At 49.5% G+C, this 23,654-nt stretch overlaps 2 protein-coding genes across 2 annotated transcripts; both read right to left on the reverse strand.

Annotated features, from left to right (window-relative positions):
- Window positions 1-7,337: 7,337 nt before the first annotated feature.
- LOC134557739 (uncharacterized) lies at window positions 7,338-13,853 on the reverse strand. Its single transcript, XM_063410961.1, has 2 exons — window positions 12,416-13,853; window positions 7,338-9,072 (listed from the first exon to the last, which is right to left on the reverse strand). Exons 1-2 carry the CDS (start codon window positions 12,480-12,482, stop codon window positions 7,703-7,705), a joined length of 1,437 nt encoding a protein of 478 aa, XP_063267031.1. The 5' UTR covers window positions 12,483-13,853; the 3' UTR covers window positions 7,338-7,702.
- A 5,217-nt stretch (window positions 13,854-19,070) lies between these two features.
- LOC134557809 (hydrocephalus-inducing protein homolog) lies at window positions 19,071-23,323 on the reverse strand. The gene is made up of 6 exons (XM_063411075.1): window positions 23,309-23,323; window positions 22,335-22,573; window positions 21,746-22,001; window positions 20,623-20,760; window positions 20,312-20,455; window positions 19,071-19,196 (listed from the first exon to the last, which is right to left on the reverse strand). The coding sequence occupies exons 1-6, from the start codon at window positions 23,321-23,323 to the stop codon at window positions 19,071-19,073; spliced, it is 918 nt and encodes a 305-aa protein (XP_063267145.1).
- Between the last annotated feature and the right edge of the window lie 331 nt (window positions 23,324-23,654).

The following is a 23,654-nucleotide window of genomic DNA, read 5'->3' on the forward strand; positions in this document are numbered from 1 at the left end:
ATACTTCACGAGCTGCAACAACTGTGTGGATCCATCAGTTGGGTTCGGCCTCTTCTCAGCATCTCCTCCGAGGACCTTGCGCCCTTGTTCAACCTGCTGCGAGGAGACAGCAACCTCAACTCGCCGAGAAGCCTGACACCTGAAGCCAAACAAACGATTGCAGCTGTGCAAGACGCCCTTTCAGCCAGACAGGCGCACAGGTATGAGCCATCATTACCTTTTCTACTCGCTGTGCTAGGTAGGGCCCCTCACTGCAGCGGATTGATTTTTCAGTGGGACCCACAGTTGAAAGACCCACTTTTAATTCTTGAGTGGATTTTCTTACATGCAAGACCTACAAAGACAGTCACAATGCCACAGGACATCGTGGCGGCAGTCGTTCGTAAAGGGAGGGCTCGCCTCTGCTCTCTTGCAGGGTGTGATTTTGCATGCATCTACATGCCATTGGCCACGACTGAGGAGCTAGAGTTCTTGCTCCAAAACAATGACAACCTCCAGTTCGCCCTGGACAGCTATCCAGGAAAAATCTCAATTCACTATCCTGGCCACAAATTGTACAAAGCAGAGCTTCATTTAGTTCCAAAATTTATCCAAAGTAGAACCCCTCTCGAAGCTGTGACAGTCTTCACAGACAGCTCAGGATCTTCTCACAAGTCAGTCATGACTTGGAAAGACCCCAAGACGCAGAAGTGGGAGTCTGACGTCCGAGTTGTGGAGGGTTCTCCACAAATTACAGAACTAGCGGCCGTCGTCAGAGCCTTCGAGAAATTCAAAAATCAACCTTTTAATTTAGTCACAGATTCGGCCTATGTTGCTGGAGTAGCTATGAGGGCAGAGCATGCGTTTCTGAAAGAGGTGTCAAATAAAAATCTTTTTGATTTGCATTCTAAACTGATATATCTTATCTCCCACAGGAAGCAACCTTACCATGTCATGCATGTTAGATCACACACTGACCTCCCAGGAGCCATCGAGGAGGGCAACAAGAGAGCAGACGCATTGGCTATGGCAGCACAGACCCCCACCTTGCCGGACACGTTTCAACAAGCCAAACTGTCAAATCAATTTTATCACCAAAATGCTCCAGCTCTAATGAAAATGTTTAATTTAACCAAGGAGCAAGCTAAGGCTATAGTCGGAACGTGTCCGCAGTGCCAGTCGTACCAATTGCCCTTCCTTGACAGAGGAATTAATCCTCGAGGACTGAACAGCAACGAACTTTGGCAAACCGATGTTACACATATTCCATCATTTGGTAGACTCAAGTACGTGCATGTGTCAGTGGACACTTTCTCAGGAGCAGTTTTCGCCTCCGCACATGTGGGCGAAAGTGCGCGATTTGTTAAAAGACATTTTATGATGGCCTTTGCCACATTGGGTGTTCCTCAAAAAATAAAAACGGACAATGGACCTGCATACGTTTCCAAACAATTAGAAACCTTTTTTCAGGATTGGGGCATCATGCACACGACTGGGATCCCGTACTCTCCCACAGGCCAGTTGATCGTTGAAAGAAAACATGAAAACATCAAAAGAGTTCTTCACCAGCAACAGGGAGGTACTAAGACACTTCCTCCCATTGAGAGGCTCTGTAAGGCTCTTTATGTTATTAACTTCCTAAATTGTTCTGCTACTGAGCCAAACCCCCCTGTCGTAAGGCACTTCTCCAATTCAGCCCGAGCTAAGCTCGAAGAAAAGCCGCCTGTGCTGGTAAAGGACCCTGAGACCCATCAGATTACTGGCCCCCATCAACTAGTCACCTGGGGAAGAGGGTATGCGTGCGTGTCCATGCCCACAGGTCCCAAATGGGTTCCTGCAAAAAATATAAAACCATATCTAGAACCTATGGAGACTAATCAGGTATGTTCTGAGCAAAGCACAGGACTTGAAGAAACCCAGGAAAATGTCACATGGAAAAGAAGAAAGAAAAAGGCAGAACAAGAAGAAGTGAGGCATCGCCCAGTTACCATATTGTTAACCAAGGCAGACAGAACCGGCTAAGACACAACAGTAAAAGAAACAAAGAAAAAGACTTTCCTTTTACCCCCATTTTTTTTCCCCTTATCCTCTTCTCTTTCCCCCTGAACCTTACGTTCCCTGTCTCCTAAAGTTAATTGTTTGTGTTTAATGTTGGTTACGTAGACTGTTAAGTTTTTAACTTGTGATTCTCAATGCAGAGCCTTCTTCCAAACCCCTGCAAAGATAAGAGTGGAGCTTGCACTCATGGTAATCATCTGGGCAAATATGGTGCAAAGCAGAATTATAATGGTGACTCGCCATGAGACAGATGCTACCGTCCAGAAGATGCTGTGATTTGCTCTCCAACAGCATGATCTGAATCACCACCACAGATCACAAAGCCAGTTAGTGAAATTTGTGAGAGTGGAAAAGTGCATTAATGCAGGCATTACATAGGTGATTGAAGCACAAATCAAACAAGATGAGTAACACTTTGAGTTTTGCAATTTTAACCTGCTTTCTGTGCCATGGAAAAACTCTATTCAAGTACTGCAGGAGAAGTGCAAAGGCACTGATCCACCACTAAGAAGCACCTCTCCTTGTCCGCCAGTGAAGAGAACCACCTCCAACCTTCCAACAACCAGTTGCGGACAGCGCAGCGGTGAAGAAGTCACAACAAACAGTCCTGCAGTTCAAAGTTTTATTTCTCCCTATTTCTTTTTAGTTATTGTTGTTGGAGTTTCTTTACCTTTTCTTATTTATATTGTTTATTTATACCATTGCAAACGTGCCATTAATGCAGTTTTTTCAGTTTTTCAACTGGGAGGGGAAGAAGGGGACCAAGGGGAAGGTTCCGATAACGCCCCTCCCTGGAGAGATAGTAAAGTTTAAGTTGAACTCCTAATGACCACTTCCCCAAGCCCTGTGTTTCTAAACCCACTTTCCTATCCCAGTTTCCCCCAGTTAAAGTTATGTCAGAGTTTCTAAATGGTTGAAGGTTCTAATCTATGTTTCATGTTGTTAAACAGGAGACCCAACGAGATCACACAGAATGAAACTCAACAGCAGCAGCACAATGATACAAGTGTTCCTCATGTTCTGCATGCTCATTGGAATCAAAGCTTGGCAAGTCAGACAGCCACCTGAGAACGTCTGGGTGACGCTTGCAAAGACATTGCAGCAAGACAATCTCTGCTTGTCAATGGGCTCTGTCACCAGCCCCTTGTCGTCGTGCCTGGTGGGGATTCCTTTTAACATCATGGAATTGATGCCATCACATCCCTTTGCAGGGAGGTGGCCTGCCCCACCCACTGCAGTGAAAGGACCAGCCCGGGAAGCCTGGGAAAGGTGGACCAATCTGATGCCCAAAGCTGCACCAGATTTCAATCATGAAAGACCAAATAGAGATTTGGAGCCCCAAGAGCTTGATCTTCTCAGATCAGCCAAAGCCAGTTATTGTTTTAACTTTTATTTTCAGAGAACGGCCTCTAGGTATAAAATTAATGTAAATCCCCTCAACAAAATTTACAATTCGGCCTCCTGGTGCAATTTTACAGCTAAAATCCCATTTGACACCTCTGGCTTCCTCTCTCCCAGGGCTCTTCCCAAGGGTGTGTTCTTGATCTGTGGAGACAGGGCGTGGGCAGGTATCCCTTCCCGCATTCGAGAAGGTCCTTGTACTTTTGGCAGGCTTACTACGCTCACCCCAAATGTCACACTTTTACAAGAGTGGAAGAAAAATAACAAATTGACCCACCAAAAAAGATCGTACACTCCATTTGATGAGAATTGTGATGCCACCCTTTTTGATTGGCCCAAAAGTAAAAGAATTGTGGTTTCAATTTTTCTACCATGAGTGGCAGCCACGAAAAGTTTAGGAGAAATACATCATTTGGGGTGCTGGCTGAGTAAGCAGGCCAACAGGACATCTCAAGCGTTGAGTGACCTCCTGAAGGATGAAGAGATCATCAGGCATGTGACCCTGCAGAACAGAGCAGTTATAGACTATCTGCTTTTAATTCATGGACATGGCTACGAGGAATTTGATGGACTGTGCTGCTTTAACCTTTCAAGTCACAGCAAATCAATTTCTAAGACTATCAAGCTGCTGAAAGAGGACATCAAAGACTTGAAAACTGAAAAGGACCCTGAGTGGTTCCAGAATTTATTTGGACATTTTGGTCTAAAGGGCTGGGTTGCTGCATTGTTGAACCAGTTACTTTGGGTTGTTGTTGTTGTGATAGTTCTGTTCTCCTGTTTAGTTAAGGGTTTTAAGAAAGCAGTTGCCAATGTTCTTGTAATAAAAAAGGGGGAGTTGTGGGAGCCCAAGAGGCCCTCCAGGAGTGTAGCACTCTCCCTTGGAGGAAAAGTGTGCTGTGAGCCAACAGTGTTCCCCTTTGGGGAGTCTCCCTTGTTCATGTTCAAGTTTGTTAGGGCAACCTCCCCAGAGCAAAACCCATGATTCCTTGCCCCTATGTTAATTGCTTCTTCCCTATTGGTCCAAGTTACATTTCCCTGTCATCCCGCACCCTGATTGGTGCACTTTTGGATCCTTCCCCTGATTGGCCAAGTTCTCAATCCTTGTTCTGATTGGCCTGAGTGGCTGGCCCTGCCCCCTTTAGTCCCTATATAAGCAGGGCACTTAGAGCCCTTGGGGTTCTTCGGAGGTCGTCGGTTCCAGCATAAAGAAGGCCCTGGAGAATCCATCTGACTCTTGCCTCTCCTTTCTGCGCCGCCTGAGGAAGAAGAAGATCTGCCCGTCTGAGCAGTTCTACCTGCTCCCCCTCAGAGGGCACTGCTGGCGTCCAAGCTCAGTTGCCCCGGCAACCGTGCTTCACAAGTGAGCTGAATCACTGGGGAGTGCCTGTGCCTCTGAGGCAAGGAGCGTCCTTTTAAGGACGACTCGCCACGGAAGGACGCGGCACCCCGAAGACCTGCAGCGGCTGACCAGAGGTGGTCAGTGGCCTTCGGAGGACACCGCCAGGCCGCGTCAAGTGGTGCCCAACGTGGGGCTGACCTCGGTCACCCCGCGGTGAGTCGTGTCCAGTCGGCTTCGGCCACTGGGTCAAGAAGCAACCTTGGGAGAGCCACTTCCTCGAAGGAACCCTTCTGCCTTTTAGCAGAAGGTACCTGAGAGGTGCCGACCGGGACCTGTCAACGACACCAGACGACAGCCGATCGGCTCGGGCGGCCACCCCCCAGCAAGTTTTCTTTGACCACCGCCAGCGGGCGAAGAAAGACAGTGAGTGTGAAGTATATTGGGTCTTCTTGTTTCAGTTCTACATTTCCTTGCTGGTAGGGCAGCTGAAAGGAGGATGGGGAATCAAACTAGCCGTTCATTGCTTACCCCATTGGAGCGGGAGTTTTTCATCCAAGTTAGAGATTCCCTTTTTTGGGAAAATTTTAAGCTTAGTTCGGACGCGGCACCCCAAAGACCTGCAGCGGCTGACCAGAGGTGGTCAGTGGCCTTCGGAGGACACCGCCAGGCCGCATCACTTGAGCAATTCTGTCACACCAAGAATTGGAACTATACAGCTTGTTGGCTTGCTTGACAGAATTTGCTCTTTCCCATGAATTTGAGATGTTGGTGAACTGGACGCAAACCTGCACCTTTGAAGAACCAAGAAGTTCAATCTCGGGGGGACTGCCCACGAGAAAGTCCAACTTGGACACAAATTTGCACCAGCCCACCAGAGGGTTGATGTCTGGTACCCTGCTTCCAGTAATCAGTGAATGGCTACCGTCGGGGACTGAGGACCGACTTATCTGTCCTGCATTATCCAGCAGGGCTCTGGGCATCTTTTCCACACAGAACAGGATCCCCACGAGGCATGTTGACAGCAGGTCTGAGGCCGATGTTTGATTCAGGCAAATGTGGTCCTGTCCCAAAGATCTCGCCAGGGTGGCCCACACATTTGCCTTGGGTTGAGGGACAATCCAAGCTAGATGGAATGCCAGGAGATCGGCAAGGAAAAGAGTCGGTAACAGAAGGCTCTGAATGTTGTTCCAGATCAGGCCGAGTCCTTTGAACTATAAAACAAGACTTGAAAACAAGGGAAAATCAGCTTTCAATTTTAAAATATGACAAGGGTGAGGGGTGTTCCCATTCCCAAAGTGTGGGCAGGGCAGACTGACTGGACACCCATCTTCAGTGCTGAAAAGCTGCTGACGCCACCTGAGGCACACTGTCATCCCTCTCCCTCTTCTTTTTAACAAATGGCTTAACCCATTTTGCAGGCACCCATTTACACCCGGTGGACGTGAGGACGCAAGCGTACCCACACCCCCATGTTATCCGATGAGACGGGCCCTCCACCTTTCCAGTCTCCGGGGATCTTACCAGAACTGGTAGTTTTGATTTGAAGTCCACTTCTGCGCTGGCACCAAAGTGGCATGCGACTGGGGGGTTAAACACCTCATATGAACAATTTAAAAAATTGATCACATAAAGTGCCCTGGCCAGCCTGACCGACAGCGGTTCGATCTTCAAAACTGGCTGTTGTTGGGCAAGGACCCATTTGATTTCCTGGTGGGTCCTCTCCACAATTGCTTGGCCTGTGAGGGAGTGGGGGATGCCAGTCTTGTGCTCCACTCCCCATTGCTGCAGAAAAGTGGCAAACTCGCTGGATTCGTATGCTGGGCCATTGTCCGTCTTAATGCCTTTGGGGATGCCCATGAATGAGAACGCCTGGACCAGGTGATTGATGGCGTCTCGTGCTTTCTCCCCTGCGTGCGCAGAGGCGTAAACCACACCAGAGAAAGTGTCAACGGAGACATGTACATACTTCTGTCTCCCAAAAGTTGGAATGTGTGTTATATCAGTCTGCCAGAATTTGCAGCTCTCCAACCCACGAGGGTTGACTCTGGCATGCAAGGTAGGCACAGTGTGGGACTGGCATGAGGGACACGAGCCGACAATGGCCTTAGCCTGTTGACGAGTGATGTGAAAACGTCTGACCAGGCCAGGCGCATTTTGGTGGAATAGCTGATGGCTGAGCTTGGCCTGCTCAAAAACGTCAGGCAAAAGGGCCATTGCCACAGGGGCAGCGAGGGCATCAGCTCTCCTGTTTCCCTCAGCAATGAACCCAGGCAAATCAGTATGTGATCTTGTATGCATCACATAGAAGGGGTGCTCCCGATGGGACACAAGCTTTACAAGCTTCGAGAGCGGCTCGTAAAGAGCTGTGTTGGACACCTCTTGTAATATTGCCTGATCAGCTCTAGACACCACCCCCGCAACATACGCGGAGTCGGTAACAAGATTGAATGGTCCAGGGAACCTCTCGAAAGCCCTGATGACTGCGGCCAACTCGGCTATTTGAGGTGAACCCTCAACTATCTTAATGTCTGTCCCATTCTGCCGAGTCTTTGGTGACACAATCCTGTATCCCTCCAAGGGTCTCAGCTAGCTCAGCCCTTCTCAGGCCTAACAGGATTATATCAAGAAAGACAGGACAAGGATTCAAAAGAGGCTCTCTTACCCTTTTAGCTGCAAGTCCTTTATTCCAGGTTGATGTCCCGGGAGAGAGAGCTCCCGGGGGACAGGGGACCCTTTATCTTAGGGTCTCTGAGGGAGGGGCTAGCTGGCACACAGCCAATGGGGTCAGAAGGGGAAGGAAGGGTCAGACTACATGACAGGAGTTCCAGGGGTCCCTGAGGGAGAAGAAACCATTTCCCCAGGGGGATGTAACATCTCCTCCTTTTTTTGTTTAAAAAGATACAGAGAGAAGTTCTCACATTCTGTTTAACACGGAGTGTGGGTTTCCCACCACTTATGGTTGGTAGGGAGACCGGTCCGCTTTAGGTTTGCCAACTCTATATGGTTGACTTCTGAGGTAGAAGATATGAGGCCATTAATAGCCTTGAAAATCAAACAGCGTAGGATTCCGAATGCTATGGTTACAAGGAAAAGGATAACAAAAAGTAACAAAATTGTTTTGACTACAGAAGTCCACCACCCAGTGAGTCCCCAGCCCTTGAACAGTTCCTTGATCCAATCTTCTGATTCTTGCTTCACTTGTCCAATCATGTTGTTCATGCTTCGGAGGGCAGCATGGATGTTTGGAGCCTTTGAGGACAAATTCATGCAACAGAGTCCTTCAAATTCCTGGCATTCATGTCCATGTAATAGCAAGAGATAATCGATAGCGGCACGGTTCTGGATCGTGGCCTGTCTGGTAATCTCCTCGTCTTCTAGGAGGGAGCTGATGGCGATAGATGTTAAATTAGCCTGCTTGACCACCCAGCACTCTAGTTGGCCCAATTCACCTAGAGCTTTGGCTGCTGCTACCCACGGAAGAAACAGGGATACAGCAACTCTTTTTGACTTTGCCCAATGAAAAATGTCTGAATTACAATTTGGGTCCAAATTGTCAGCACTCCTTTTTTGAATTTTGTCAGCCGATTTGTTTTTGTGTGTCCATTCACGAATTAAAGTTTGGTTGGGTGTCAACACGGACAATCGCCCTATGGTACATGGCCCTCCGAAAAGCCGGGATGGAATTCCTGCCCATGCCCGATCCCCACAAACCAAGAACAATCCTCTAGGGAGGCTTCTGGGTTTGGAGTGGGATGGGTTGTCTGATGCAATGTGGCTTATATTATGACACCACCTCTTTGCAGTAAATTCTCCCCGGAACTGCCTTATAAGGTGGTACTCGTCAGTGCTAGAGGGTTTTGGGATGACAGAGAAATGGATGCAGTATGTGGCAGGGGAGGAACCCAATAGTTCTAACTCCTGGGGTTCATGAGCTACCCTGGGCAAACCCTGCACCCATTCCGCTAAGGGGTTCATGGTGAACACACCTTGCTTTTGCTGATCTTGGTGTGGTTGTGGAGTGTGTGCCTCTGGAATTTCGTTGGACCTGTATTTGTCCAAGCCTGCTGGAAATTCTCCAGCCTGCAAAGGAATTCCTACCAGACAGGTAGACATAGGATTCTTAGCTGCTGCAGTGGACAAACATATGTTTTCTTGCTGAAGTGTCTGTGCCAGGGTTACCCAGACGTTCTGACGTGGCTGAGGGATGATCCATGCAGCTGCCAGACTGTTCAGCATTAGCAGGATGACAACTTGGATGGGGTTCATCATAGGGTTGAGTGGGAGGTAGGTTTTCTCTGGAAGGGAAAAATAAACATTTTTAAAACATGTTAAAAGTTCCTGTTTCTGCCAGAAGGAATCCACCTCTAAGGAGGATCTTTCTCTTCCATCCGGCGGCGTCTTCTCTTCGAAGCATCAGTCACTTGCTTCTCGTCCCCTTCTGCTGGAGCTGGATTTTTGGGGACAAAAGGTTTCACCCACTTCTGGGGAATCCACCGAGGGCCTGAGGGAGTAGCCACACATGCATAGCCACGACCCCAGGTCACAAGCTCATAGGGACCTCTGGTTTCCCAAGTTTCAGGATCCCTAATCAAAACCGGTGGACGCTGAGACAATTTAAACTGATCACCACTGTTAAAATGACGTACCACAGGTGGACTCATGTTTTCAAATGAACAGTTTAGAAAATTGATGGTGAACATGGCTTTGCAGAGCTTCTGCTGTGGTGTCATCCACGAAGCCGAGCAGTTCTGCCTAGCCAGAACCTGTTTGAGCGTTTGGTGTGCACGCTCGATCACAGCTTGACCTGTGGGGGAGTGAGGGATGCCAGTTTTATGCTCCACTCCCCACTGCTGGACAAATTCTAGGAACTCCTTGGACACATACCCTGGGCCGTTATCAGTTTTGATTGTTTTTGGAATTCCCAACACTGCAAAGGCTTGCACTAGGTGCTGCTTGGCATGTATGGACTTTTCTCCTGCGTGTGCAGAGGCATACACTGCACCTGAATATGTGTCAATGCTCACATGAACATATTTGAGGCGACCAAAACTAGGAATGTGTGTGATGTCTGTTTGCCATACCTCACAGCTGCCCAGGCCCCTGGGGTTCACCCCCATGCCCATTGATGGCATGACCTGGAGCTGGCAGTTCGGACAGGTACCTACAATGGCTCGAGCCTGGCTCCGTGTTAGTTGGAATTGTCGGATCAGGGCTGGCACATTTTGATGGTAATGTTGGTGACTCAGTTTTGCCTGCTGGAAGACATCAGGGAGATGTGCCTTTTCAACTGGTGCAGCAAGGGAGTCTGCCTGGCGATTCCCCTCTGCGATCTCACCTGGCAAATCAGTGTGTGACCTCACATGCATCACGTAAAACGGGTGCTGTCGATGAGAAACCAAATAGATTAGCTTTGAAAGCAACCTGAAGAGATGTTCATTCTCTATTTCTTTGAGCACAGCCTGCTCCGCTCTGGACACTACTCCCGCCACATATGCAGAGTCAGTCACCAAATTGATTGGTTCTGAGAACTTCTCAAAAGCTCTTACCACTGCGGCCAGTTCAGCCACTTGGGGGGATCCCTCCACAAACTCAACATCAGCTTCCCAATGCTGAGTCCGTGGGTTCCTCCAAGTCACGACGGACTTGTTTGAAGTACCCGATGCGTCTGTGAAGACTGTGAGAGCTTTGAGTGGTCTCCGACTCCTTTTCTCATGAGGAATAAGGTGGAATTCCTCATTGAACAACTTGTGGGACGGGGCATGGACTGATATTTGTCCTCTGTAGCTGTCCAGAGATAATTGGAGACTGGCATTGCTCTGCAGCAAATGCTCAAACATCTCTTTGGTCAATCTCTCAGGAGAGTTCTTTCCCTCCTCTGAAAGTCTGACCGGGAGGTGAATGCATGCAAAGTCACAACCTGCCAATTCACACAATCTTACCCTGGCCTTCCGAATCAGCTGTGCTATCAGCTCCTGTGGCTCTGTGATGGTCTTGGATCTTTGGTGGGAGAGGAAAACCCACTCTATTATCAACAGTGAATCTCTCTCTTCCTCGATCCACTGAAAGATCAAGCCATGCAGGTGTGGCAGTTTTCCTAGAACAATAAACTGGAAAGGCACCTTTGGCTCACACCGGTGAGCCTGTCTCTCTGACAAGGCTTTTTGTACCTTTTCGATTGCTGTCTTCGCCTCTGGGGTCAGCTCCCTGGGAGACGTCAGCTCCTTCTCCCCCTTCAATAAATTGAAGAGGGGTTCTAGATCTTGATTTGTGAGGCCTAGCCAGGGTCTTACCCAATTCAAGGACCCACACAGGGAGTGGAGATCTGCTAGAGTTTTTGGATTGCAACCAATTTCTAAGCTCTGTGGAACAACAGTCCTTGCACTGATTTGCAAGCCCAGGTATTTCCAAGGTGGCATCCTTTGAACCTTGTCCTCCTGTAATTGAAATCCAGCAGAGGTTAAAACTTTAACCACTAGGTCAAGCGTGTGTTGGAGTATAGAGTCATTGGGGCCACACACTAGCACATCATCCATGTAGTGAAGGATGATGGCTTCTTTCCTCTGTGCGCGTATTGGAGACAGTAATGAGGCTACATATTGTTGGCATATAAAAGGACTCGATTTGAGACCCTGGGGAAGGACCCTCCAGTGATAACGCTTCATTGGGGCCTGTCTATTGACAGTGGGAACTGAGAAGGCAAACCTAGGGGCATCTTCAGGGTGCAATGGAATTTGGAAAAAACAGTCCTTGATGTCTAAGACAGCCAATTTCCAATCTCGGGGGAGCATTGTTGGAGTGGGCATCCCTGGTTGGAGGGGTCCCATGTCTTCTACTATTTTGTTAATTTCTCTTAGATCATGGAGCAACCTCCACTTATCCTTTCCCGGTTTCTTTATCACAAAGATCGGGAAATTCCAGGGGCTAGTTGTCTCCACAATGTGTCCCTGAGCCAATTGCTCTTCCACGAGTTTTTCCAGCGCCTTGAGCTTTTCTTTACTCAAAGGCCACTGTGCTACCCATCTGGGGTTGTTTTCTAACCACTTTAACTTCTGGGTAGGGCGCTCCACAGTGGCTACTTGCAAAAATCCTGGGGTGTTTTAGGAATGACCAATCGGACTCCCCACTGAGACATGGTGTCCCTCCCCCACAGTGGGGCGTTATAATCTGCTACGAAAGGACGGACATTCGCCACCTTTCCATCAGGTCCCTCAATTTGCACCACGTTTTTCGAAATCCTTGCCATTGAGATTCCTCCTATGCCCTGAAGTTTGCCTGCCACCGGCTCTAATTCCCAATTTGAAGGCCACATGCTTTGTGGCAATACGGTGACCTGAGCTCCGGTGTCGAGTACTCCCGCCACTTGGAGGCGCTCTGATCCACAAGTAATGTTGCACATCATAGAGGGTTTAGGTTCCCCCACCACCTCTGTCCAGTAGACCTCTGGTGATTTACCGTCTGCTGTGATCTCTGCTGGAACCGGAATGGCTTGGGCAAGAATCTGCCCCGCTATCAGATAAAAGGGTGGGTGCAAACAACGAGCCAACAACATGAGGCCTATTATTTTTCCCTTTATGGTCATGGGAGCTATCTCAATTTCCAAGGGTGTGTGTGCCGTGTCCCCAATAACAAAATACTCACTGTCCAATCCCACGTGGTAAACCGTCAGGTCCTGTGAGATGTTAGACAGGTCAACTGTTATAACCATCCACTCAGTAGATCTGAAATGGAAACCTTTGGTAGTTACAAGTCTAAAACGGCCAAGTGGCTGCCAAACCTTGTTAGTTGAGCATTTAACATTTACATTTTTCTGCACCCCCACACCCCGTGACCTGCCCTCCCCCCCCTTTTTCTTTAAGAGAGAAGCTTTTGCCAATGTGAGTCCCGCTACATTTATATCTTTGCGCGTTGTAGTATCAACCGCGGGCACGCGCTGTGAATTCAGTTTTTTTGTTTGTTGGATTTCTTCTGCTTCTGGGTCTGAGGGCAGGATCTGGCGAAGTGTCCTGGTTTCTTGCAGCGGAGGCAGATGATGCGCTGCAGCTGGTCTGGTGGCATCTGCTGCCTGCTGGGGTGTGGTCCAGCAGGGGCTGTATGCTGTGGGTGTGTTGTTCCAGGGTGTCTTTCAGTTGTGCAGAACAATTCTGCCCGTCTGGAACAAGCTTCTATCATCTGGGACAGAGTAGGTGGTGGGTCCAAGGGTAAAGTGAGGATAATTCTACGACAGGTCTCATTAGCATTTCTTTGAGCCATCTCTTTGATCAGCTCTGCCTGCACCACGGGATCTGGTATTTGGTGTTCCACCTGTGTCCTCAGACGATCAACAAACTGTAAGAAATTCTCCGTAGGAAATTGTTTAACATTGACATAACTTCCTTTCCCTTCCCTTGATGGTAGCTGATAAAACATTTTCTCTGCAACATTGCTAATCCTAAGTAAAATTTGTTTGGATAATACTCGGGTTTGTTTTTCAGGGCAAGCCCATGCACCCTCACCACACAGATGTTCAAATGTAATATCATTATTCTCAGTGTCTTTAGCCATATTAGGGTTTTGCTGAATCTCCTGTAAAAGTGTTCTTAAAGCTCTTTTCCACATATTGTCCCACAGATCATACTCTGAGGGAGATAACAGACACCTGAATAAGTCCTTAATATCATTAGGGACCATTTCATTAGAATCAAATGTGGCTCTAAACATCCCTTTAAAGATGGGGGTGTCCCTGCCAAACTCACGTTGTACTTTACATAGTTCTTTCTTGTCCTGGTAGGAGAGTGGCTGGTATTGCCGAGAACCCTGCCTTTTGCCTACATATGCTACTGGAGCTACAGAGAAAATGGGTTCATCTGCATTTGCCAAGGGTCTGGAAGCTGCTGCCGGACCCCCCGTGTCTGGGGATACCGGGGTTACAGTGTTATCAGTCCCTTGTGGGTGGGGAAGGAAAAGCGTGCTCTGTCCGTGCTGGCTGGGCAGCCCAGGCTGTCCCCCTCCCCCCGCCGTGTGGCAATCATACCCCCCGCTGTGGCCGTGCAGGGTGGGGGGGGCGGCCCTCTCCCTGCTGCCGGGGAGGCAGGAGGAGGAGCCGGCCCCCCCTGAGCCACCGCAGCAGCCGGGAGGGAGGCATGGGGAGGAGGGGTGGGGTGGGGCTGCCGGAGGCCAGCAGGGGTTGGCACAGGGGTATGGGATGGGGGCGGGGGCAGAGGGAGGGGGTTGGGAGGGGAAGGGGTCGTGGGGGGAGGGTCGGGGCACATGGCAGCCGCCATTGTTATCAGCCACGTGGAGGGGGTCCCTAAGGGACCCTGCCGCCTCGCAGAAGTCCCGGGCCGCCCCTGCCCCCCCGCCGTGATCCTGAGGAGAGAAACTGGCTTTGTTAAAAGGATCCCGGGACAAAGGTAAACCCGGGTATAAAGGTGGATCAGAGGGGGGATTACATGGGGTAAGTTTTTGCTCCTGGCTGGGTTTGTTTAACTCTAACAGATGGTTACGAGCTTGCAAAAATATTGGGATAAATACAGAAGCGGCGTGATCATTATTTTGGACTTTATCTGTGATTACCGTACCCACGTAATCCCAAAATGAAACAGTATCTATCTGCAGTAATTCAGCTTCAGTAAATTCATGTTCTAACCAGCGAACAAAACGTTTTTGCAGCCGTTTGGAAATTTTAACGTTAATTAAAAGGTCCTGGAGTTGTTTTAATATACTCTTTTGAGGAGCTGATAGCTGCATGCCCATGATTCGATATTATTGAAAGCTATTAGCTCAAAATCCAGCCTCCAGCTGCTAAAGTCAGCTGTATGTAACTCCTGTGTCTCCTATAACCAGAGAGAACAGGCGGGGAAAACTCCGGGGCTGCGGTCACGCGTCCGCGCCGTTTCTCCAGCCCCGGTGGCACCGGGGGGGTCCCCGCCGCCTTGCTTGGCCGATGGGATACGTGCCCGGGCCGGGGTTTCCCCGAAAAGCAGGGCTCCTTGTGCGGAGCCGCCCCACGGGCCCGCGGGCTGCGGCAATCAGAAACGAAAGAAAAAAAAAAAGGAAAAAAAATCGCCGCAGCAGGGTCCTAAAACCCACCCGCTGCTACTAGCAAAGGTAAAATTCCGCCCTCCCAGTTTGCGGTACCGATCAAACGGAGGACTTTACCTGGTCCGTGGTATCATATGCTGAGTCAGAAGCAACTGAAGGTCCTGTCTTTAGCTCACTCGTGACTGGGCAACCACAAGCTACGAGCTTATCCCTACCCACCTATAGCCACAAAATGTGGCCAAAGTGCCTAGGGTAGTTGAACTTCCCAAAGAGCTTTCAAGACTATGAAAGGTCTCCAGCTCCGCATGGGTTTCTAGAACTAAATCCACTTTGGGGGCCAACCGATAAAATCCTGTATCCCTCCAAGGGTCTCAGCTAGCTCAGCCCTTCTCAGGCCTAACAGGATTATATCAAGAAAGACAGGACAAGGATTCAAAAGAGGCTCTCTTACCCTTTTAGCTGCAAGTCCTTTATTCCAGGTTGATGTCCCGGGAGAGAGAGCTCCCGGGGGACAGGGGACCCTTTATCTTAGGGTCTCTGAGGGAGGGGCTAGCTGGCACACAGCCAATGGGGTCAGAAGGGGAAGGAAGGGTCAGACTACATGACAGGAGTTCCAGGGGTCCCTGAGGGAGAAGAAACCATTTCCCCAGGGGGATGTAACACTTTGGATCTTCCCAAATCATGACAGATTTGTCTGATCTGAGAAGATCTGGATGCGTCTGTAAAAACTGTCACAGCATCCACCGGTTTCCTGCTCCAGAGACTTTTTAAAGCCAATGAAAATGCTACATCCTGATTGAATAATTTGTGGGCCGATGAATTGAAATTTGGCCCGCAAAGGAGTCTAGAGCAAATTGAAGTGCTTCATTCTCCTGAAGCAGGTGTTCCAACATTGGTTTGGTCATTTGGCCCGTTGACAATCCAATTGGCATGTGAATGCATTCAAAATCACATCCGGCCAAATCCTTCATCCGTGTTCTTGCTTTATGGATGAGCTCAGCCATGAGCTCTTGTGGCTGTGTCATTCTTTTGGGCTGATGGTGGCTGAGAAAGACCCACTCTATAACAAGTAGTGGATCCCCCCTGCTTTGGCCTCTGGTGTTGTGTGTGGATGTTTTAGCTGAAGAGTCCCATTGAAATATGATTCCATGTAAATGCGGTAGCTTACCTAAAATGATGAATTGAAAAGGTAGCTCTGGCTTGTATCTGTGTGCCTGCCTTGATGACATCGCTTGTTGCACTTTCTCCAATGCTGTCTCTGCCTCTGGGGTAAGTACCCTAGGATAACTCAGCTCCTCTCCCCCTTTCAATAAATTGAAAAGAGGGGCTAGATCTTTGGTGGTCTGACCTAGCCAGGGCCTTACCCAATTCAAGGCACCGCAGAGATGATGGACATCCGCCAAGGTCCAGACTTTTGTTTTGATTTCCCATTTTTGAGGAACAATGGTCCTCCTGCCGATCTCCAGGCCCAGGCACTTCCAGGGTGGCATCCTTTGGATCTTGTCTTGTTGCAACTTGAACCCTGCAGCAACTAATGACTCGGTTACAAGGTCAAGCGCTCGTGAAAGTGCATCATCAGTCGGCGCGCAAACGAGAATGTCATCCATGTAGCCTGAAAGGTGTATAAAAAGAAGAGGTAGTTAGAATGGGTTGTGCCATGTCATGTTCAGGTGATGTTTGTGTCCAGTCCAGTGAATTGTGTCCAGTCGGTTGACCCCCCTCTTTGTCCCCTGACTGGTCCACCCGATTGGGGTCATCACACTGGGTGGACCCGCGCTCCCCCTTTAGTTTTTTTGATTTTTGTGGGAAGGTTGTGGCATTCCCAATGGTGTCCGTTGATTCCCTTGGTCCTGATGTCGCTACGTACAGTCAGCAGCCCAATGGCCTTCCTCATTGCAGAAGTAGCACTTCTTTGGACGTTGCCATGAAAAGATGGTCGGCGTGCTGGAGGCTTTCGAGAAGTGGGACCTGGTGTAGAAGTGTCGGCTATACGTACAGCTCTCGAGGGAACCGGTGGTGGAGTTGGTCGAGTGGGAGTCCCGCGAGCAAAAAAAGGGACTTTTATTTGGCAGACCTGTAGCATTGATTGAAGGGTACGCAGCGGATCTAAGGAAAGACTTAAAATGGCTTGGCGACAAATGTCATTGGCATTAATAAATGCAATCTCTTCTAAAATTTGATCGCACGCACCTTCATGCTTTACTTGAATCTCAATAGCTCTTGTGAGCTTTTCAACAAAGTCTACAAAAGAATCTGATGGTCCCTTTTTGATTGCTGTATAAGGTGGAAGGGGTCCATGGGGTTGTAGGGAAAAGAAAGCCTTGCACACTAAATCCTTTACAATAGAAAGGACTGCTGATGGAATCAAGGAAGCCTGGATGTTAGGAGAATTGAAATGACCTTCACCACAGAGCAAATCTAATGTTAAAACATTGCCCTGTTCATCAGTAGCTGTTGCTCCATTAGAGTGGAGATGTGGTAAAGCATCCCATAGCAGCTGGCAGAAAGCTCCCTCCCAGAGTTTGAACTCTGTACCTGTCATCAGGCAGGAGAAGAGCTGGCGCAAATCTGCAGGGACAGCAACAACTCCGGCAAGATCCGTGGTAAGGAGGCTTCGGTAGTACGGGCTCTCTCTGCCGTAATCTTCGTGCGGCTTGCATAGATCTCTAATTATATTTTGTGAGAAAGGATGTCAATTAGGAGTAGTTGTGTCACGTCCGCGTTGTTTGCGGTACGTGACAGGCGCTGCAGAGAAAGTGACTTCCGGTTCCACCTCGCATCTGTCTTCCGGGTCCCAGCCGTGGGAACCAGAAGAGAGAGCGTGGGAACTTTGATGAAAAGATGGCGTCCTTCCGGGGTGGGGAGAGGCGTTGGACTCAGCCTGAGGGGCAGGGCGGGTGGGTGGGAACTTCTGGGAAGTGGGAGGAGTGGAAACACAGAAGGGGTTGGGCGAAGGGGGAGGGGTTGAGGAAAGGAATGGGTTGGGAGAAGAAGGGCGGGAGGGCAGAAAAGGGCTGTGGGAAGGAGAAGATGACGATGACCATGAGGTGCAGCCACCGCCATCTTGTGTGCCACAGGCGCCATTTTGAGTGCCTGTGATGCACTTAAATTAAAACGAACTGAGGGTTTTGAACTGGGATAGTTAGGGGAACGGTAGGATCCTCGGTCTGCCCAGCCAGGGCATCTCAAGGAATCCCCAGCAGTCTGGACATGACTGCTGAGGCTGGGGGATCTGGAATTTTTCAGAGAGCCTGGGTTGGCAGACCTTTGGGCTGCTGTTCCCTTTAAAATTCCTCTTCTCGGGGCAGAGGGATTGGGACTGGGGTGAGGAGAAACTGGGACAGGCTGCCTTGTCAGCGAATCTTTCTGCATTTCCTTATTTTGTGAAACTGTTTTTAGTTGCGTTATTAAAAATGAAAATTTCTGTGTTTCTTTCTCCCAGGCATTGCTTAATTCCAATAATTTCTTTTCCACAGCACTCCAAAATCGAGTGCTGCGGACCATTGCCTGGGAGACATTTGGAAATTGCAAAAAGACCCATCTGACAAACCTTTTCAAACTGCCTTTGGAATATCTAACCTTTTGAAATTCCAGCAACTCAACACAAACATGAAAAACTCCTTTCTGTGCAGTAGAGAGCGAAGCACCCATTTTCGCAAGATGTTAAACACTGCACACCCACCGAAGTTGGACTTAACTAAAGAACAACACAAACACCCGAAAACTGTCACGCGCTTCAAACTCCGGTAAAACCAAGCATTCAACTGCACTGCTCAAAAATCCTCCGGGGCGTGACACTTAACGAAAGACGACGGTTCAGTAACTTGCTCTCCCTGAGAGCTTGACCCACGCTGACCGTCTCGCGAGCCGGGAAACAGCAACCCCACAAGCACTCGCAAACTAAAACTATAAAACAAACCAAAAGAACTAAAAACGCCACAAAGTTCCGAACCGGGGCAGGGGGCCACAAAACCTGATCCCCAGGACCGCGCAACCATGATCTGGGGAGTTCTCTCCACACAGACTGCTACTCAGGGAAACTCCGTCCCTACACCAAACCCACTCCAAGGCAAGAGGGGTCAAGTCACCAAATCCTGACGTGGGTGCAAGAGACCGACTCTGGGATACCTTCATCGTGAGGGAGACCTTCTCTGGAGTGCAGCAGGGAAGGCTGTCTTCCTCTCCTCAGGGAGCACTCCTCTGCCAAGGCTGCTCGAACCTGAGGCGGCATGATGTCCAAGAACTGTTTCCGAGAGCTCCGCTCCTAACTGGACTACTGTCCTTTCCGTGGGGTCCTTCTTGGTGCCAAAAGCCCCTTTTCCGGGCCCCACGTTGGGCACCAGACGCTGTTGCAGTGCCCGCTAGAGACCACCGTCTCTGGCCCCGGCCAGCCCAGGCACTGGAGCAGATGCGGTTGAGGGTCGGCCTGCAAGAAGCTCAAGCAGGGCTGACCTCTGTGGGTCCTTGTCCTGGAAGGGCCTAGCAAGCGTTGTTAATGCGGACGTCGACAAAGGCAAGGAAAGGAGGAGACAGTTGTGTGCAACAAGAGGGGTTTATTAACAACCTCCTCAGCCCACAACTGGCCGAGGAATCAACTTCTGACACCGGGTTTTATTCAGGGCTAGCAGGGAGGAGCAAAGGGAGTGGTCAGCTATCATCAGCCAACCAGGGCCAGCATCCAAGGAGTCTCAGGGGTGGGGAGTTACAACCTGGACCAATCAAAGAGGAATAGGAGGGGATTTACAAAGGCGGGAAGGATAATTGACAGTTAAGTGAAAGTTACATAACAGAACAGGTGAACGCAGAAATTAAATCTCCTGAGGGAGACAAAGGAATATTAATTAGGGGGGTAGGGGTACATGAAACTGAACTGGTACAAAGAACTGAATTAACACAGAGAACAATAAACTAAATTAATGCACTGCCATACCAATGCCAGTCCTCGAGGTTCTTATCTCTCACCATCTCTCAAGGTTGGTCTTCTGAAGAATATAGGGATATTCTTTCATCCTCAGCTGAATTCTCAAGGTCGCCAGTATCACTGGAGAAGAAACCACATCATTCTCATCATACAAGTATAGAAACAGTCCAAGTTGGTTTTTTACCTTAATAACAGTTGTTTCTGCTTAATGTTTGTATTCCAGAACAGGAGAGAAATGCTTCAGGGAATCACACAGCAATAAGCAAAGTAAATGAGGGCTATCTTCAACTAGACCATTTGGAAATCACAAAGTTCACCAGTTCAGTTGTCCTTTTTGCCATTTACAGCAAATGAAGAAGAGTTTGCTGGTGATTAGCCCTTCACTGCTCCCCTCTCCTCCAGTGTTAGAGCCAGCATGGATGTTACCAGCTCAGGTAAGATTCTGATTCCTTCAGCAGCTCTGCTGGTGCAGCTCAGGCCAATCCACTGCTGACACTACAGAATAAACCTCTCAACTCGAGGACCTCCCAACACAAGAGCTCCACCACATCCCTCCTCTTCAAAGCCCACCAAACAAGCCCACAGAGGCTCACCATGGAATGGGCAGGGAGAGGCTGCTGCTCCACACTGCAGATTAGGAATGGCTTCTCCAAGTTCAGCACAATGCTGAAGGGCAGTGAGCAGGTGTTTTTTAAAGACACAGGCTGGTACTGCAGTGTCAGGACAACACTGGGTTTCTGCAGAAACAGGAGACAAGGGAAAACAGACTCAAGTGGCCATAGACCTCCTTCCCCTTCCAAAGCATTTCATGTTTTTCAGCACCAGAAGTGCATATATTTCTATTTCCTTCCAGCCAATTTAAGAGTTACACCTTTAAATGGCAGGATGCAATCCAGAGACTTACCTTTACCACACGGAAAGTGATTGTTCTGGAAGAGATTTGCACAACGGGGCAAATGAACTTGCAGGTGATGTCCACGTGCATGATACGTTTCTTTGTTTTCCCCACCATGGCATCACACAGCAGCCTCTCCTTCACCTCCTGCATGCAAGATTCACTTGTCACCCAGTGTGTGCTGGCAGGCCAGACCCCCCACACTGGCCATCCACCCACCCATGGGCTCTATTCCTGTCCCTTTTTATTAGGGACTCTAATTAGTCTCTGCTCTCCTCTGTAGCTCTCTTCTCTTTCTGTCCTGCTGCCCATTTATTCTAAATATCTGTGCCCAGGGATCCCAGAGCCAGGGAAAGCATACCAGACTTAGCTGGCAGCTTCTCTGCAGAGTTTCATTTCCCCTGGAAAGAAAGGTCCAGGTAGGAGAACATCCCAAGACTCTGCTAAAATCTCCCCCTCTGAGTTGCTCTCCATGGGTGCAGCAAAACCTGGCTGCCCCTGGGACACCGGGGCTGGCTGAGAGACTGGGGCGAGCAGTAAAAGGGAAGTTGACCAAAGTCCATTTGTCAATGAGAATGATCCCTGGGAACAGTTTCCTGCCTGGATGGACATGGCCCACTGGGTTTTCCCCCTCCAGGACTCAGGGCTAGACCAGCCCTCTGCCCATGCTGCTCCCAGGCACTCCTGCCATTCACAGGGCTTTTGTTTTACTGCCTGCTTCCCTCAGAAAACCACTTGACAGTAGTTTAATTTACTTCCTGCCCAGGCTTCTAATCTAGGTGCAACTTCTTTTCTCTGCTCTTCCTTTCTGCCTCAGCACATGACACTGCTAACCCGTTTGGTCAAAGGAGCAATACTTCCTTCAGCCTGTATTTTGGGACCAGCAAGTTTGGTTTATGGTAGCCATGGAAACACAAAAGAGCCTTAGCAACTGCTGGTGGCCAGCAGGGAAAGCAACTGGCCTTAAGCCAGTTTCCTGAAGTCTCTTGCTCCTTCTCCCAGGCAAACGTCAGGGGGCTGCAGAGGATAGGCTGCAGATCCTATCCTATAGGGATAGGATCTATCCCTATAGATCCGCTGCCGCAGTGGAGGGGATCTATAGGGAAGGCTCAGCCCTTGGCAGGGGCCTCACCTGGGCAGTGCTGGAGCAGCCTTCCAGCACCATCTCCACACTCTGGCCTGGCCTCAGGTCCATGTGCGACGGCCGCAGCTTGAACACGGGGCTGCCAGGTCTGGGCCTCTGGGAATCCTCCCCACTCCTGGCGCCAGCCGGGCCAGGAGGACGAGCGCGCCGCCGGAAGATGCGGAAACCTTCCGTGCGCCAGCAGAGCCGGTGGAGGCGCTGGCCTTTGTTGGTCAGCTGGAACTCATAGCGGCACGGAGTGCAGCTACAAGAGAAGCAGAGATGGAAAATGCCATGGGAGCTGCTGTTTCCCTGTGGTCACTCTGGTGGCATTCCCTGACTGCTCTGCATTCAAACCTCCATCAAAAGGCTGCCCCAGCTCAAAGCTTCAGCCCTGCCAGCTCTTTCAGCTTTTCCGTGTCTGTGGCTTTCCAGGATATCCAGTGACTCTCAGGTGACATATTTCTAAAGGAATTCCTGTGGCTTCAGGGAAATAGAGCTGGGGCCTTGAGTATTGGAGAAGAGCTAGCCTGAAGGACTATGGAAAAATTGTTCCTTGCACAACCCACAGGAGAAGTGGAAGCTGAGAGTCTCCTACCTGAACCGGTATTTCAAGTCAAGGGCCGGAGCGAAAGGTTTATCAGTGACAATGGTGGTGCCAGTGCCCACAGCCTGGACAGAGATGACGAACGTATGGCTGTTCTCAATGAACACCTGCACCTCATCCTGAAATTTCCTGGTGTCATTCACGTTGGCTATGACAGCCACAGACACCTCAGTATGAGGGGGGATCACTCCTTTACTTGGCTCAATCCTCCAGCGTGAGCGTTTCCCAGCCTGTAAGACAAGCCAAACACAACCTTAGGATGGAACCCATGGACCCTGCTCTGCTGTGAGATGCAGAAAACAGAAAGGCTAAGGAGAGGAGTGTAAAAACCACAGATGTTTAATTTCCCTAAGTGTAAGCTGTGGTGTCTGGCAGCAGCAACTCTCCAAGAGCTTATACCACGAGTATTTTACCTTCCTTTAACAGACTCAGGTCATTAGCCCCGTTTTGCTCAACGCAAGGGATGCTCCTCCTCAGGAGAAGGTTATTCGCCCTCCTGGCTCTCTTGGCAGTGCTTGCCAAGGGAAGCTCTTTACTCTCTCCTGGCTTCCCAACAGCAGAGCTGGGTCTGCACAGAGGCTCAAGGCCGGAGGAAGCCAGGACTGCTCAAATCCCAGCCCAGCAGCCACACAGCTGGAGGACACTGCTGAGAGCCTGAGGAATAACTCTGCAAAGGCAGCTGAGCAAAACCCCAGAGTCTCCTTTCCCAAGGGGCCATCAGTGCCTCTCAGCAGCCCCTGAAGGACTGAGGCCCTCCCTTCCCACTGATCATCAGCTGTAGAGAGCTGCCCTAGTGCCCTCTGCTTTGGAAAAGTCAGCTCTATGTCCTTAGAGCAGGGCAGGAAAGCAGGACACAGACAAAACCTGCAAGATACACCCTCTGGGCATGGCATGGCCTTCCTAAGTGTTCTCATGACATGTGCCTCTTTTTGGAGCTCTTTTATAATCTTTTTTAGAATCCTTACAACCATCTTTAGCATCTTCAGAATCCTCTTTTAGGAGGCTTTAGGTCAGGAATTGCTTGCCTCATCCATTTCCAAACTTGGTGGAAAAAACAAGCCAAGTCTGTGCTCCAGATGCAAGTAGTGTGGACATTGGTGTATTTTTGGCTGGGCTTTTGGTGAGGAGATGTGATGGATATTTCTCAGATCTGAGGGACCTGGCTTTCAGAGAAGCCTGAATCCAGCTCTGCACAAAAGATTCCTTCAGTGTGGTCTTGTACACAGAGCTTGCTTTAGCAGGATTCAGGGATGTCCCTGTGTGATCCTGAACAGCTGTAATGAAGCAGCACCTCGTCTGAAAACATGGCAG

This window comes from Prinia subflava, chromosome 13 (genome assembly GCF_021018805.1).
Source record: "Prinia subflava isolate CZ2003 ecotype Zambia chromosome 13, Cam_Psub_1.2, whole genome shotgun sequence".
NCBI lineage: Eukaryota > Metazoa > Chordata > Aves > Passeriformes > Cisticolidae > Prinia > Prinia subflava.

Bases quoted from the DNA above. Each gene is read 5' to 3' on its own strand.
- LOC134557739 (XM_063410961.1), bottom strand. From the start codon at position 12,482: ATGGTTATAACAGTTGACCTGTCTAACATCTCACAGGACCTGACGGTT. The intron at 9,073-12,415 runs GTGAGTATTTTG...TTTCCCTTCCAG, and splicing joins TTACCACGTGGGATTGGACA to AGAAAACCTACCTCCCACTC.
- LOC134557809 (XM_063411075.1), bottom strand. The intron at 20,456-20,622 runs GTAAGTCTCTGG...CTGTTTCTGCAG, and splicing joins TCACTTTCCGTGTGGTAAAG to AAACCCAGTGTTGTCCTGAC. The intron at 19,197-20,311 runs GTGAGCCTCTGT...CATCTGCTCCAG, and splicing joins CTCTCCCTGCCCATTCCATG to TGCCTGGGCTGGCCGGGGCC.